This window comes from Tachyglossus aculeatus, chromosome 17 (assembly GCF_015852505.1).
Source record: "Tachyglossus aculeatus isolate mTacAcu1 chromosome 17, mTacAcu1.pri, whole genome shotgun sequence".
Lineage (NCBI taxonomy): Eukaryota > Metazoa > Chordata > Mammalia > Monotremata > Tachyglossidae > Tachyglossus > Tachyglossus aculeatus.
In genome coordinates this window covers 7232631-7249916 of record NC_052082.1, presented here as the reverse complement: position 1 = coordinate 7249916, position 17286 = coordinate 7232631, and the positions used below count along the sequence as shown (strand labels likewise).

Here is a 17286-nt window from a genome sequence, read left to right as displayed (position 1 = left end):
AGGCTGGTACTTAGGCTGTGAGCCCCATATGGGAACTGATTATCTTGTCTCTACCCCAGCACTTAGTAGGGTGCTTGGCACATTAGTAAGTGCTGAGCAAATACCACAGTTAATTATTATTACCGTAAAGACAACATGAAGGCCTAAGGCAAAATCCAGCAGTTACTCAGGAAATCTTCAGGCTCACCACATTTGTAGACTTCAATCTTCTGGTTCATACAGCTACTGTATAGTAGAGCAGTGCACGCTAACAAAACAGCCTTCCGTTTTTTAATACCCTGATTGTGTCCTACCCAAAACGAGGAGTAAAAATGCACCTTATGGTAGAACTGAGTGTTTGAAGACATCCCAACCAATAAACAGATTGTGCCATCCCATTGTCAACCAGTTAATCAATCCATTTACTGAACACTAACTGTGAACACTAAACAATTAGGAGAATACATACAGCATAGTTGGTAAATACAATCTCTTCTCAAAAGGAGCTTCTTGGAACATTTTCTCACCCAAGACATCTGAAACACTTGGCTCCCTGAGAGCAGCTAAAGTAGCTTTTCTCTGCCTTAGTTTTCCAGGTGACTGCAATCTATAATAAGCAAAGTGTGGGAAATGGTTTTTGCTAGAGACATCCAAGGGCAAAAATATGATGTTGTCTTCTTATGCTTGGCATTGCTCTTATGCTATGTCTTGGAAAAGAAGTCTGATAACTTCCAAATCCATTGCAAACAGGGGTGTTGATGACTTCTTACAAAGAGAAATGCATTCTGCAGAAAGTTTGACCTCAAGGATAAGGTCCCAAGCCAATCAACTGTCTTCTGTCCACCTCACTCCCACGGCTTATCTCTAGACTGTAAGCTCTGTTGTACTCTGTTGTTACTGTACTTTTCCCAAGTGATTAGTTTAATGCACTGCACACAGTAAGGGCTCAATAAATTCCATTGCTTGATTGATTATCAAGGGATACTGGCTGAAACCATCCATTTTTCTTTAGGGGAATCCCAAAATGACCTCCGAGAAGCCCGAGTGAAAATCATCAGTGATGAAGTCTGCAGGCAACCTTACGTCTATGGCGACGCAATCACATTTGGAATGTTTTGCGCGGGATTTTTGGACGGGACTTTTGACGCCTGCAGGGTAGGTGAGGTGACGGATCATTTGTTGACCATTATCGCTACTAAAACTGTTACTTGCACTTTTTATTCCATAAAGTGAGAACACAGTTCACTCATCCAACCTCCCCACATACCCACGAGAGGTGGGTTGGGACTGTTTATCAATCAGTGGTATTCACTGAGTGGTCACTGTGTGCAAAGCACTGTACTAAGTGCTTGGGAAAATGCAATACAGTAGAGTTGGTAGATGCGGCAGAGAGGCAGCGTGGAGTGGCATGGCCTATTGGATAAAGCTTGGGCCTGGGAATCAGAAGGACTTGGGTTCTAATCCCGGCTCTGCCACTTTGTTGTGCGACCTCAGTTCTGAGGCCATTCGCTGTTGGATCAGTGATTGTTGGTCACTCTTTTATACATAGTTCTGTTTTCCCATTAGGGTGACTCTGGAGGGCCCCTCGTTGTAAAAGATTCTAAAGACACCTGGTACCTCATCGGGATCATCAGCTGGGGAGATAACTGCGGCCAAGTCAACAAGCCTGGCGTCTATACCCAAGTGACTTACTACAGGAACTGGATCAACTTAAAAACCGGCCTGTAGTTCCTCGGTGGAGCCAAAAAAAAAAAAAGGTTGTATGTAGATCCCGTGGCTTATTCAGTCAGTGTTTACGGGGCTCCTTTGTAAGGTTGGTTTTAAAAGCAATGGAACGGATTTTATAAATACAATTAAACTCTCTGATTTGAAATTGATTACAACATGTTGTGAATCATCAATCGTATTTATTGAGCGCTTACTATGTGCAGAGCACAGTACTGAGCGCTTGGGAAGTACAAATTGGCAACATATAGAGACGGTCCCTACCCAACAGTGGGCTCACAGTCTAAAAGACTCCGGGGGCGGAGGTGGCCAGGTCCCCCGTCCCCTCTACAGTGCTTTTTTTATAGGGAAGCATCACGGCCTAGTGGACAGAGCACGGGTTTAGGAGTCGGAAGGTCCTGGGTTCTAATTATGCTCTGCCACCTGTGCCACATCTGGAAAACAGCGCGCGCCCCTGTGGGACGGGAGCCGAACCCAACCTGACTCTTAGCACGTCGTTAAGCGCTTGCCGAACACCGTAATTATTATTATCATCATCACCACCGTGATGGTCGCTGCCATCGTCCCTCGCCAGGCTGGGCGCCCTCCCCGCCGGCGTCCCCCGGCTCACGCCTTCTTCTTCTGCACGTGCCCGCAGTCGTACTTGCCGCGGACGACGGTGAGCCGGACGCCGGGCAGGTCGTGGGTGCGGCCGCCCTGCAGCAGGACCATGTGGTGCTCCTGGAGGTGGTGGCCCTCGCCGGGGATGAAGTAGACGGCCTCCCGGCCCATGCTCAGCCGCACCCGGGCGCACTTGCGGTTGGCCGAGTTGGGCTTCTTGGGCTTGCGGGTCATGGTCTTCAGCATGACGCCCTTGAGCTGCGGGCGGCCCTCCGTGGGGCCCAGCTTCGGGGACGGTCGCTTGGGCCGCCCCGCCCGGTGCATCTGGTTCAGGGTGGCCATGGGCCGGCGGGCGGCCGACAGCCCCCAGTTTAGGGTTGTGGTCACCGCTCTGAACAGGCCCGGCCAGGACATCTCGGCGAATCCCAGCTACTTCAATCCTTCTTCGACGGCAGCCAATGCAGCCTCGCCGGAACCCAGGATTTCCCTCAAAGCCGAGTATCAGAAAAACAGTGTGGCCTAGTGGAAAGAGTCTGGGCCTGAGAGTTAGAGGACCTGGGTTCTAATACTGACTCAACCGCTGTGTGACCTTAGGTAAGTCACTTAACTTCTCAGGGCTTCATCATCATCATCATCATCAATCGTATTTATTGAGCGCTTACTGTGTGCAGAGCACTGTACTAAGCGCTTGGGAAGTCCAAGTTGGCAACATATAGAGACAGTCCCTACCCAACAGTGGGCTCACAGTCTAAAAGGGGCTTCATTTATCTCATCTGTAAAATGGGGCTACAGTCCTCCTCCCTCCAATTGAGACTGTGAGCCCCATGTGGGACATGGACTGTGTCCACCCTGATAAACTTGTGTCTAACCCAGAGTTTAGAAGACTGCTTGACATCGTAAACTCCTAATAAGCACCATTGAAACAAAAATCAATGCTCTAGCTGGTAAAATAGGTAAAACATGGCTCATTTCAGTTACACAGATAGGTCTTTGTCTTGATTCCCCATTGAATGAGGAAACCCCCAGAGTTTTCACACTAGTATGCATTCTTTTATGGGATTCCCTTAACTGGGCAGTCCAGGATTATGCTGTCGAAGCCTTAAAGCTGCTTCTTCTCATCCACAGCAATTACTCCTGTTGCCAGATATAGATCATGGCAATCCCCCCAAACTTGAACTCGGCTTGACGATTCCTTTTTCAGGGAGGAAGCAAACCACTGAACGAGCACCTAAGACTTGATCCTCTAGAAATCGAGGAAATAAAATGTCAGTGGACACCTGGGAATACATCTATAGTCTGGGCCCTATTTTTCCCTAAGTAGTTGGTTGCCATTAAACTGATTATGGATATGAAGTGCTGTTGTCAGAACCTAAAGCTTATCTTTGTATTCCTGAATTGGTATGCTCAGGATCGCACTTGGAGAGTTTCCAGTTCTCTACCCCAGTTGCCAGCTGTGTGACTTTGGACAAATCACTTAACTTCTCTGTGCCTCAGTTACCCCATCTGTAAAATGGGGATTAAGAGTTTGAGCCCCCCGTGGGACAACCTGATCACCCTGTAACCTCCCCAGCACTTAGAACAGTGCTTTGAACATGGTAAGCACTTAATAAATGCTATCCGTGGCTCAGTGGAAAGAGCCCGGGCTTTGGAGTCAGAGGTCATGGGTTCGAATCCTGGATCCACCAAGTGTCAGCTGTGTGACTTTGGGCAAGTCACTTCACTTCTCTGGGCTTCAGTTACACCTCATCTGTAAAATGGGGATTAAGACTGTGAGCCCCACGTGGGACAACCTGGTCACCTTGTAACCTCCCCAGCACTTAGAACAGTGCTTTGCACATAGTAAGTGCTTAATAAATGCCATTATTATTATCATTATTACCAGTTTCGACTATGGGATGGAGAGTCAAGCAGAGGCCTACCCATTCCATTCCTAGCTTGAGCAGTGGCTAGCAAGTGGAAAGCAATCTGCTACAAACTCACCTGTGCTGGACAGCGGTGGGAGAGAGTCAAGGGCGGAGACTCAGGTTTAATGTGTGGAAGAAGGCAGTGGTAAACTATTTCTGTATTTTTACCAAGAAAACTCTATAGATACACTACCAACACATTTGCAGATGGAGGTGTGGCGTTCTGGGAGAGTTGTGTCTGTGGAGTCACTGTGGTTCAGAGGCAACTCAACAGCGTAAGATAACTCACTACCTATGCATTATCTTACATCGATCTGATGGTTAGAATACTTGTTGTCCTCCTTAATTAGACTGAATCATTCATTCATTCATTCAACAGTATTTATTGAATGCTTACTGTGTGCAGAGCACTGTACTAAGCACTTGGGAAGTACAAGTCCCATGCGGGACAGGGACTGTGTCCAACCTGGTTATCCTGCTCCTTTCTACCCCAGTGTTTACTATTGTGCTTGTAAATAATAAATTCTTAACAAATATTGTTATTATTATTAGAGAAGCAGTGTGGCTCAGTGGAAAGAGCCCGGGCTTGGGAGTCAGAGGTCGTGGGTTCAAATCCCAACTCCACCGCTTGTCAGCTGTGGGACTTTGGGCAAGTCACTTAACTTCTCTGTGCTCAGTTACCTCATCTGTAAAATGTGGATTATGACTGTGAGCCCCACGTGGGACAACCTGATCACCTTGTATCCTCCCCAGCATTTAGAACAGTTCTTTGCACATAGTAAGCGCTTAATAAATGCTATTATCATCATTATTATTATCATTGTTGTTGTTATTATTATTATTATGACAGATTGTGAACAGATTAGGACTCCTCATTCTCAGGAGAGGAAGGCTGAGAGGAGACATGATTAAGACTGTAAGCCCCACTTGGGACAACCTGATCACCTTGTATCCCCCCCCCCCCCAGTGCTTAGAACAGTGCTTTGCACATAGTAAGTGCTTAACAAATGCTATTATTATTATTATTATTATTATTATTGAAGTCTACAAAATCAGGACCGAGGTGTGGTGAGGCTAGGGAAGGGCCAACATAGGATTATTTTTCTCCAGATAATATGATACAGTGCCAGAACACTGTAACTTGAAGGGGGTTGGTTAAAACAGACTAAAGAAAGCCATTTCTTTTTTTTCACATAGCAGACATAAGAAAATTGAATTTGTTAACCAAGGGTGTTTGCATGAGTCAAAATGCCAACAGCTCAAAAAGCAGCGTGGCCTAGGGGAAAGAGCACAGGCTTTTAAGTCAGAGGACCTGGGCCCTAATACCACACCACTTACCCGTTCTGTGACCTTGGGCAACTCATTTAACTTATCTGTGCCTCAGTTTCCTCATCTGTTAAATTGAGATTCAATATCTGTACTCCCTCCTGCTTAGACTGTGAGTCCTAGGTGAGACAGAGACTGTGATCAATCTGAGAGTCTTGTATCTATCCAGCGCTTAGTAGGGTACTTGGTACATAGTATGCTTTAACGATACCACACTTGCCGTTATTATCATTGTTATTATTGTTGTTTTTGGTATTAATAAAGGGATTAACTCATAGGAAAGAGGCCCATGTTGGTTTATTAAGGAGGAACAGTTAGCTGTTATAGAACACATCCTTGAAAGGACAGGGGGTATTGCCATTGTCACAGACAGAGCCCTGGGGCAGTTGGATACTGGAGCTAACCCTGCAGTCTGTGTTCTAATTGGAAATAAATCAGCTTTCTTTTTAAAATTGTCGCTGGCAGATGTCTAAATCAATCAGTCAGTGGAATTTGTCAATGCTTCCCAGAGGGGGACAAACATCAATATAAATAAATCAAATTGCGGATTTGTCCATAAGTGCTGGGAGGGGGGTTGAAAGAAGGGAGCTGTCCTATGTCACAGCAGGCAAGTGCAGAGATGGGATTAGAACCCAGATCCTCTGACTCTCAGGCCTGTGCTCTTTCCACTAGGCCATGCTGCTTCTTCTCTTTTCTCCTAGTTAATAGTGCATTGCATCCTCCAACCTGTAATGCATTTTAGTGCCTATTTCCCTGGTAGAATGAAAGCTCCTTGGAGGGCAGGGATACTATCTACTTGACTGTATACTCCCAAGCTTTTAGTTCAGTGCTCTGCACAGAGCCAGTGCTTAATGAACACTATTGATGGGTGGATTGATTGATGAAGTGACGAACATTTGCCTTAATAATAATAATAATAATGGTACTTGTTAAGTGCTTACTATGTGCCAAGTACCGTCTAAATGCTGGGGGAGGCACAATAATAATGATAATAATGGCATTTATTAGGTGCTTACTATGTGCAAAGCACTGTTCCAAGTGCTGGGGAGGTTACAAGGTGATCAGGTTGTCCCATGGGGGGTTCACAGTCTTAACCCCCATTTTACAGATGAGGTAACTGAGGCACAGAGAAGTTAAGTGACTTGCCCAAAGTCACACAGCTGACAATTGGCAGAGGTGGGATTTGAACCCGTGAACTCTGACTCCAAAGCCCGGGCTCTTTCCAGTGAGCCACGCTGCTTCTTGAAGGTGAGCAGGTTGTCCCACGGGGGACTCACAGTCCTAATCCCCATTTTACAGATGAGGGAACTGAGGCACAGAGAATCAATCAATCAATCAATTGTATTTATTGAGTGCTTATTGTGTGCAGAGCACTGTACTAAGAGCTTGGGAAGTACAACTTGGCAACATATAGAGACGGTCCCTACCCAACAGTGGGCTCACAGTCTAGAAGGGGGAGACAGAGAACAAAACAAAACCTATTAACAAAATAAAATAAATTGAATAGATATGTAGAAGTAAAATAAATAAATAAATAGAGTAATAAATACGTACAAACATATATACATATATATGGGTGTTGTGGGGAAGGGAAGGAAGTAAGGCTGGGGGGATGGAGAGGAGGAGGAGGAGGAGAGGAAGGAGGAGGCTCAGTCTGGGAAGGCCTCCTGGAGGAGGTGAGCACTCAGTAGGGCCTTGGAGGGAGGAAGAGAGCTAGCTTGGCGGATGGGCGGAGGGAGGCCATTCCAGGCCCGGGGGAGGACGTGGGCCGGGGGGTCGATGGCGGGACAGGCGAGAACGAGGCACGGTGAGGAGGTGAGCGGCAGAGGAGCGGAGGGTGCGGGTTGGGCTGCAGAAGGACAGAAGGGAGGGGAGGTAGGAGGGGGCGAGGCGATGGACAGCCTTGAAGCCCAGGGTGAGGAGTTTCTGCCTGATGCACAGATAGATCGGTAGCCGCTGGAGATTTTCGAGGAGGGGAGTAAAATGCCCAGAGCGTTTCTGGACAAAGACAATCCGGGCAGCAGTATGAAGCATGGGCTGAAGTGGGGAGAGACACGAGGATGAGAGATCAAAGAGAAGGCTGATGTAGTAGTCCAGGCAGGATAGGATGAGAGCTTGAACAATCAGGGTAGCGGTATGGATGGAGAGGAAAGGGCGGATCTTGGCAATGTTGCGGAGCTGAGACCTGCAGGTTTTGGTGACGGCTTGGGTGTGAGGGGTGAAGGAGAGAGCAGAGTCTAGGGTGACACCAAGGTTGTGGGCTTGTGAGATGGGAAGGATGGTAGTGCTGTCAACAGAGATATTCAGCATCAGTCACCAAATCCTGTCGGCCACAACATATCTAGAAATCAATCGATGGTATTTATTGAACACTTCCTATGTGCAGGGCACTCTATCAAGCTCTCGGGAGAGTATAAAATGACTAGCAGGCATATTCCCGTTCCACAGCGAGCTTACAGGAGAGGGAGCTCGGAGTTGAAATAAATAAATTATGGGTGTATACGTAAGTGCTGTGGGGAGGCTATCAAGTGCTTAAGAGGTACAGAGCAAAATGTGTAGACAATGCAGAGCAGAGAGTGGGGAGGGAAAGGATAGGGATGGTATTTGCCAATTGCATTGCGGTTTCCCACATGCTTAGGACAATGCTCTGCACACAATAAATACCACCGAGTGGATAATGCTACTCCCTCGCCCCTTTCAGAACTTCTGGGAGGAGGCGACTCTTCAGCTAGTAGTGAAAGATGCCAACACCCCAAGGAGTGAAGCCTTCTTCTCCTCAGGGAGAGCTGGGCGAGAAGATTCAGTAGAGAGCTTCCTGTGTTGTGCTTTTCTGCTGGCTCTCCTGAAACCCTGCCAGAAGAGATTTCCCAATGGTAAAGTACTTCCCTCTGATTAACTTTCCACCTGGAGTAAAAAGAAAGCTAGAATCAGTTCACCTGGAAGGTATTTTTATACTAAATCCATTTTTCTGCCACTTCCCCAAGCAGCGAATGCAGACTTGCCGCATGGTGGAGTCAACAGGAAGTCTCACTGTTGTTTCTCAGATTACTAAACTCAGCCCTGGATGTTTTCAACCTCAGTAGCTTGTATTCTTATTTTGTCATCCTTGACTTTGGTATTTTCTGTAATCGTTCCAGTGTAAATCCCGACTCGGTCTTGGCTAAGTCAGACTCTTGTGGTCCTGTACTTATTTCCAATAGTCTAAATAATGAATCATCTAATAAGTTATCTTAAAATAAAACCATGAAAATCATATCCTATTCAGAAGCCTCAAGTGGCTGAACTCTGCCCCAGGCATCGATGGGAATCCTAGAAAAAGAGCAAGACATCGCATCACAATTTATCACAAATTAGTTTTTCAATTAGGCTTTCCCGGCAAAACCAAAACATTCCTTCACGTTTAGTAGACGTTTTAAATGGTGTGAAATTTCAGCAAAATGGTTTCAATTAGGGGCTCTGTTGTGTCTGATCCATGAAGGGGAAAATGGAAGTTCCAGGTGTGGATTTGCAGGGAAGGATGGGTTTGAGGGTAGGAAGTCTCGGGGCTTGAAACCCTGGGGAGGAAAGGAAGGGGTGAGGGAACGGGGCATCCTCAGATTGAGGGGTGGTCTGCATTTTGAAAGTTGACAGGAAAGGGCTTGAAAGCTTCTGAGGATTCTTGAGGAGTGAAGTTTGTTGATCAGCTGATTTACTGTATTCCCTTTATTGGAGGGCTTTGGAAAGGTGACATTTGGGCATGTATTACATCTTATTTGGAAGAATCACTGCAGGTGAATTGTCCAGACTCTCTGCTCAGTCAATTGTATTTATTGAGCGCTTACTGTGTGCAGAACACTGTACTAAGCCCTTGGGAGAGTACACTACAACAATAAACAGACAATAAGCAGTCTACATAGGCCATTCATCACCATGAGGAGAGAATAGCTAAGCCCCTAAAACCGCAGGCTGTAGAAAAAGAGTGGAAATGATGAAGAAGTCATCCCCCAAAATCCAGCTCTTTAGTAATTCTTCAGGCCCTGAGAGAAAGCACACTGATTCAGGCTACGAAGCCAGCAAGCGCACATACTGCAAATGTCACTTATAAAATGCTTCCCTCTTGGGAAATAAATATCTTTCTGTTCAATCCCACTTCTTAGTGCTGCCACCAATGAAGCAGTCTCTTACCAAATGCTTCTACAGTGGCCTGCAAGGATTGGCACAAGCTTTGCGACTCATTCACTTCCAAGGAGAAACACAGGCCCCACGACGTCCAGCCCGACAGCTCCGAGTCAACGACATTAAAACTTACTTCATCTTCTTCATGTGATAGTAGAGGATGAAGCCAAAACTTGTGAGGACCAGGAGAAGAAGGAGCGTCATCAAAAAAGATATGAGCATTATTATGATTTGGGGGTTGAATTCCTCGACTGCTCCATGGCCGATTTCAATATGCAAAGGAGAAACGTCAGAGAAAAAAGATATTACCGTGAATGGCGACTGCTTCCTCTGAGTTACTTTAGCTCACCAAATGGAAATAATTCAATCGTTTCAAAAGGAATGGGCTTCAGGAACCAGGATTTGAATATTACAAGGAACAGTGAAGTCGCCGTCCAAAACCATTTGCCGAATGGCCAGCATTCTGGGCACCGCAGTTGAAGGATTTGGGAGGCTAAAAGGGAGCAATCAGGTGACCTCACCCCACAAATGTAGCCCTACTGACAGCAGAGGAGCAAATTGTACTTTGGAAAGTGCAGCCTCTTTTCAGAGTGAATGAGTTATGGTTATAATTGGTTATGCGATTAGTTATAAAACCGAAACCATGCGCACTTCCCTAAAGTGGCTACATTACTGTCTTCTGACCCATCGATTTCCCATTATAGTCTGAAAGATCGTTTTGTTTGCAACTTAAGCTGTGGGAAATCCCCACCCAACTTAAAGAGAGCAGATATTTGAAACTGAAACATGAAAATGATGAATTAGATCTTGGCTGCTTACTGTACACTGGCACTATGACCTTGCTACAGTCTGATTCCTCCAGGTATATTTTGAAACTCAGCTCATAGCTAGGGAGTTTTGTTAGATGAGCACTGATCTTTGGTCTTGACAGTAGTTTAAGCGCTTAGTACAGTGCTCTGCACAAAGTTAGCGCTCAATAAATACGATTGATTGATTGATTGAGAGACTTACTATGCCTTCATTAAAAGAGTTGTGGCTTCTGATTGAGAATGGGTTGCTTTGTCTTCACCAACCAACTCCCCCAACAATTAGAGAACTTCCGGCTACTGGCAAATCAAGTCCCATATACATGACCTTAAATACATGCATGAATGTTCCAGAGTGATAGCTCTTCTGGAGGCGTGACCAGGAAGGAGATAACCATGTGCCCACAAACCCAACCAGAGAAATCTTTCTCATTAGCCTTTTCAATAAATACCTTTGCCCAGGCACGCTAGACAAGTGATAGTGCTCTTTCCAGCCTTTATTATTTGTCATATAAAAACCAAGGTGAGAAAGATCAGTTCACCACACTCTCAGGTCCTGTTACCTTGAGATGTCTTGGCCATTGGATTGACATTTTTGCCTGATAATTCTTCATCTAGAAGAGAAAATACTCGTGAACATTTCCAGAAAATGGAGGTCTTCTCGTGGCCTCGAAAATGACCTATTCCTGGAAACCCTGATCTTGGGTAAGTAGCACGCTTTGAGGGAGAGTGTAGAGAAAGAAAATTAAATTGTAACATCCAAGAGGAAAACAAGTGAGACATTGTTCCATCAATAATAATAATAATGATAGCATTTTATTAAGCGCTTACTGTGTGGAAAGCACTGTTCTAAGCGCTGGGGAGGTGATCAGGTTGTACCACGGGGGGCTCACAGTCTTCATCCCCATTTTACAGATGAGGTAACTGAGGCCCAGAGAAGTTAGGTGACTTGCCCAAAGTCACACAGCTGGCAATTGGCGGAGCTTTTTGAACCCATGACCTCTGACTCCAAATAATAATGATAATGATGGCATTTGTTAAGCGCTTACTATGTGCAAAGCACTATTCTAAGTGCTGGGGAGGATACAAGGTGATCAGATTGTCCCACATGGGGCCCACAGTCTTAATCCCCATTTTACAGATGAGGTAACTGAGGCCCAGAGAAGTTAAGTGACTTGCCCAAAGTCACACAGCTGGCAATTGGCGGAGCCAGGATTTGAACCCATGACCGTTGACTTCAAAGCCCGTACTCTTTCCACTGAGCCACGCTGCTTCTCCAAAGAAAGAAAGTTTCATTTCCTCCAGACCGCAAATCTTGATGTTCTATCTGGGGTTCAGTTTGATTCATTTTTTAATTTTACTTAAGCGCTCACTATGTGCCAGGCACTGAGTGCTGGGATAGGTACAAGATAATCCAGCGCTTAGAACAGTGCTTTGCACATAGTAAGCGCCTAACAAATGCCATTAGTATTATTATAATCAGGTGGGTCCTAGTTCCTGTCCCACATAGGGCTCACATCTTAATCCCCATTTTCCAGATGAGGTAACTGAGGCACAGAGAAGCGAAGTGACTTGCCCAAGGTCCCACAGCAGACACGTGACAGAGCCAGGATTAGTCCTCTGATTCCTAGGCCTGGGCTCTTCATTTTATGCCACGCAACTTCCCAGTTGCTTCTACAAGTTTCCCAGGCCACCATTACCAAAACATCCAGGAAAGTGCCAGCAAGATTCTTCATTTCTCAACATTGCCAGTCCAGGGCCTTATGAAGCTACAGATATTAGTAGTTCAGTTCATATAGCTTACATACCTTAGTTTTTAAGTAGTAACTCATGGACAGATGAGCTACAGGGAAGTGGTGTGGCCTAGTGGAAAAAGCACTGGCCTGAACGTCAGAGGACCTCTATGATTGCAGAAGCAGCGTGGCTCAGTGAAAAGAGCCCGGGCTTTGAAGTCAGAGGTTCAAATCCTGGCTCTGCCAATTGTCAGCTATGTGACTTTGGGCAAGTCACTTTACTTCTCCGGGCCCCAGCTACCTCATCTGTAAAATGGGGATGAAGACTGTGAGCCCCCTTTGGGACAATCTGATCACCTTGTAACCTCCCCAGCACTTAGAACAGTGCTTTGCACATAGTAAGTGCTTAATAAATGCCATTATTATTATTATTATTATTATTATTATTATGGGGATGAAGACTGTGAGCCCCCTTTGGGACAACCTGATCACCTTGTAACCTCCCCAGCGCTTAGAACAGTGCTTTGCACATAGTAAGCGCTTAATAAATGCCATTATTATTATTATTATTATTACGGGGATGAAGACTGTGATCCCCCTTTGGGACAACCTGATCACCTTGTAACCTCCCCAGCGCTTAGAACAGTGCTTTGCACATAGTAAGTGCTTAATAAATGCCATTATTATTATTATTATTATTATGGAGATGAAGACTGTGAGCCCCCTTTGGGACAACCTGATCACCTTGTAACCTCCCCAGTGCTTAGAACAGTGCTTTGCACATAGTAAGCGCTTAATAAATGCCATTATTATTATTATTATTATTATTATTATTATTATTATTATTATTATTATTATTATTATTATGGGGATGAAGACTGTGAGCCCCCTTTGGGACAACCTGATCACCTTGTAACCTCCCCAGTGCTTAGAACAGTGCTTTGCACATAGTAAGCGCTTAATAAATGCCATTATTATTATTATTATTATTATTATTATTATTATTATTATGGGGATGAAGACTGTGAGCCCCCTTTGGGACAACCTGATCACCTTGTAACCTCCCCAGTGCTTAGAACAGTGCTTTGCACATAGTAAGCGCTTAATAAATGCCATTATTATTATTATTATTATTATTATTATGAGGATGAAGACTGTGAGCCCCCTTTGGGACAACCTGATCACCTTGTAACCTCCCCAGCACTTAGAACAGTGCTTTGCACATAGTAAGTGCTTAATAAATGCCATTATTATTATTATTATTGACCTTGGTCAAGTCATTTAAATGATCTGGGCCTCAGTTTCTTCAACCGCAAACTGGGGATTCAATACCTGTTCTCCCTCCTCCTTAGGCTGTGAGTCCCATGTCGGGCAGGGACTGAATCCAACCTGATTAACTAGTATTCACCTTAGAACAGTGCTTGGCACCTAGTACGAGCTTAACAAATGCCACAACTATAATTCCTAGGTGGAGGGATGGATCAGGGAAATATTAGGGAGGAAAAACTGGCAAAACCATTTTCGACTTTGTTGCCATTTGATGGCTTTCAGTGTTTTTTGTAACCTCAACTCATGCTAGAGAGTTTTGCTAAATAATGGTCGATGATACTTACAAAATTCCAGCAGTCTCTCTATGCCCTCGTTCACTAGTTCGCCTTCCGAATGAGCGGGGGTTAGGTTGCCTATGAAAACGAAATGCCCCCCATCAAAATTAGACGACTTCTGACTGTTGGTCAGTCAGATTCCCCCCATTCCAGCTCAATAAAGAGCCGGGGCTTGGGACTCAGAGGACATAATAATAATAATAATAATAATAATGGCACTTATTAAGCGCTTACTATGTGCAAAGCACTGTTCTAAGCACTGGGGAGGTTACAAGGTAATCAGGTTGTCCCACGTGAGGTTCACAGTCTTCATCCCCATTTTACAGATGAGGTAACTGAGGCCCAGAGAAGTTAAGTGACTTGCCCAAAGTCACACAGCTGACAGTTGGCGGAGCCGGGATTTGAACCCATGACCTCTGACTCCAAAGCCCGGGCTCTTTCCACTGAGCCACACTGCTTCTCCAGTGGGTTCTAATCATCCTGGCTCTGCCACTTGTCCGCTGTGTGATCTCGGGCAAGTCATGAGACACTTCTCTATGCCTCAATTACCTGATCTGTAAAATGAGGATTAAGACTGTGAGCCCCATGGGGGATATGAACTGTGTCCATCCTACCCCAATCTACCCCAGCACTTAGTACAGTGCTTAGTACAGTGCTTAGTACAGAGAAGCAGCATGGCTCAGTACAAAGAGCTCAGGCTTTGGAGTCAGAGGTCATGGGTTCAAATCCCAACTCCACCAATTGTCAGCTGTCTGACTTTGGGCAAGTTACTTAACTTCTCTGAGCCTCAGTTCCCTCATCTGTAAAATGGGGATTAAGACTGTGAGCCCCACGTGGGACAACCTGATCTCCATGTATCCCCCCAGCGCTTAGAACAGTGCTTTGCGCATAGTAAGCGCTTAATAAATACCATTATTATTATTATTACAGTGCTGGCACACAGTTAGCACTTAACAAATACCATTAAAAATGAACTAACTCACAGGACAAGAGGAAGGGTGAATTCCTTGGGAATTCACTTGGGAAGTACAAATTGCCAATTTGTACTTCCCAAGCGCTTAGTACAGTGCTCTGCACATAGTAAGCGCTCAATAAATACGATTGATTGATTGATTGATTGAAGAGAGACTGAGAAGACTTGGAGGATAGAAATGAGGAAAAGGGAGCAAGGTGAGGTACAGTGATGAGCTCAGAGGTCACTTCTTCATGTACTGCGCTTTTTGTTGTATTGTACTTTCTTAAATGCTTAGTACAGTGCTGTGCACACAGTAAGTGCTCAATAAATACGATTGACTGACTGACTGTTTCCCTTTGTGGGGAGTGAAGGACATTGAAAGCGCCATTTCCGAGTCTCAGGAATAATTATGGAAAGGTCCCAGCCTCCCAGGAAAGGAACAATGGTCAGAATTTGATCTTAGGTGGGGTGGCACTCAGCCAGAAAAGGAGAGGAGAAAGGTCTAAGAACCATCGAGAAACATCGAGTGAGAAGCATGAGAAGCAGCATGGCCCAGTGGATAGAGCCCAGGCCTGGGAGTAAGAAAGACTTAAATTTTAATTCCGGCTCTGCCATGTCTGCTGTGTGACCTGGCAAGTCACTTCTCTGTGCCTCAGTTGCTTCATCTAAAAAACGGGAGTGGAACCTCCTTATATTGTGAGGCACATAGTAAGCACTAAACAAATACCGTAAAGAAAATAAAAGAAGCATCCATCCCCAAGGCCTTGCAATAGTGTGACTCAGGACAGAAGCCCTCGGAGTAAGCAGCATGGCTCAGTGGAAAGAGCCCGGGCTTTGGAGTCAGAGGTCATGGGTTCAAATCCCAGCTCTGCCACTTGTCAGCTGTGTGACTTTGGGCAAGTCACTTGACTTCTCTGGGCCTCAGTTCCCTCGTCTGTAAAATGGGGATTAAGACTGTGAGCCCCACGTGGGACAACCTGATCACCTTGTAACCTCCCCAGCACTTAGAACAGTGCTTTGCACATAGCAAGTGCTTAATAAATGCCATCATTATAATTGTTATTATTATGTACTTGTCGTTTTCGACTTTCAAGTCACCAACCCCAACTTGAATTTGAACCAAAATGCACCCTCTGCCATAGGGATTCAGGGAACCATCCTCAAAGCCACCAGATCAGTTAATATCCTGGAATCCATACACATCCCTACAGGATTTTTCCTAGAGTGGGTCTCTTGGTGGTAGAAAATACCCAGTGCTTTGGCTGCCGCTGGGAGAGCCACACTTAACAGTAGTAGCAAAACGTAGAAAAAAAAGGCAGGATTTGTTATTGCAAAACACCCTAGCCCCCGGGAACCCTGCAAGACGGAACAAAGTTCACACTCCTCATCCTTAACACTGGTCACTTTGCTTTTCTGTCTCTTTTCCAAAGTTGAATCAAAACCTACCTTCCATGTGACTTTCAGTATTTCTTAGGGAAATGAAAACAAATAGCAAAAGGAATGACTCGTGGTCAAATCAGAAGATATTCAGGGACAACTGTCTGTCTCTTTTAGGGTCTGCTTCTCGATTGTTGCGGAGACCTGGCTTCTGATCAGAACGCTGTGATCTCACTGGGAAATGGCATCACAATGGAGAGAGATCAATTCTCATCATCATTATCAATCGTATTTATTGAGCGCTTACTGTGTGCAGAGCACTGTACTAAGCGCTTGGGAAGTACAAATTGGCAACATGTAGAGACAGTCCCTACCCAACAGTGGGCTCACAGTCTCTATTGATGTCTGTCAGATGACTTTTACTTGGGCTTGGCCAGTTCTACCAAATCAATCAATCAATCAATTGTATTTATTGAGCACTTACTGTGTGCAGAGCACTGTACTAAGCGCTTGGGAAGTACAAGTTGGCAACATATAGAGACAGTCCCTACCCAACAGTGGGCTCACAGTCTAAAAGTTCACACAGAGAGCAGAGAGCAAAGCTGGGATTAGAACCCAGGTCCTCTGACCCCCCCCACCCCCCCCAAGGCCCGGGCTCTTTCAGGTGGGCCACATGCTGCTACTCCTTGTTCTTAAACCACTGTTGAGCATGTCTCCCCTCCCCTAACCTCTTCTCCCCACCCTCCCCCCACCCACGGCAGCAAATCACTCTAGAAAAACCCTGTCAGGGAATAGACAGGTGTATTCCGGGATGTTAATTGACCCAATAGTTTTGGTTTGGAGACTCTAACTGCTCAGTAAGTACTGGTGGTTGATTTTCTTTCAAGAGGCTAAACTGAGGGAGCCAGGGACCTGGAAATCCATTCTGGTGAGCTCCGGCATAGAAGCAACCCCAGATCATTAATAACGATGAGTCAGGTTAAAGCACAGTCCTAAAATGCATCTTCTCCAAGAACTGGTCCCGGCCCACAGCCTCGCCCCCACTGCGGCAGGCGGGGGACTGTAAGCCCACTGTTGGGTAGGGACTGTCTCTATATGTTGCCAATTTGTACTTCCCAAGCG

The 17286-nt window shown here is 45.5% G+C and overlaps 2 protein-coding genes across 2 annotated transcripts in view; one reads left to right on the top strand and one right to left on the bottom strand.

Moving 5' to 3' along the window:
• The window catches only part of LOC119938988 (transmembrane protease serine 11A-like), a 32432-nt gene extending 30725 nt beyond the window's left edge, over window positions 1-1707 (top strand). Inside the window, exons 9-10 of the mRNA XM_038758773.1 lie at window positions 992-1134; window positions 1546-1707. Of these exons, the coding sequence (XP_038614701.1) occupies window positions 992-1134; window positions 1546-1707 (305 nt within the window). The remainder of the gene's footprint in view (window positions 1-991; window positions 1135-1545) is intronic.
• A 603-nt stretch (window positions 1708-2310) lies between these two features.
• LOC119939735 (28S ribosomal protein S12, mitochondrial-like) lies at window positions 2311-2726 on the bottom strand. Its single transcript, XM_038759922.1, has one exon. It carries the CDS (start codon window positions 2716-2718, stop codon window positions 2311-2313), a length of 408 nt encoding a protein of 135 aa, XP_038615850.1. The 5' UTR covers window positions 2719-2726.
• Window positions 2727-17286: the final 14560 nt, after the last annotated feature.

Coding starts and splice junctions, on each gene's coding strand:
- LOC119939735 (XM_038759922.1), bottom strand. CDS start 2,718: ATGTCCTGGCCGGGCCTGTTCAGAGCGGTGACCACAACCCTAAACTGG.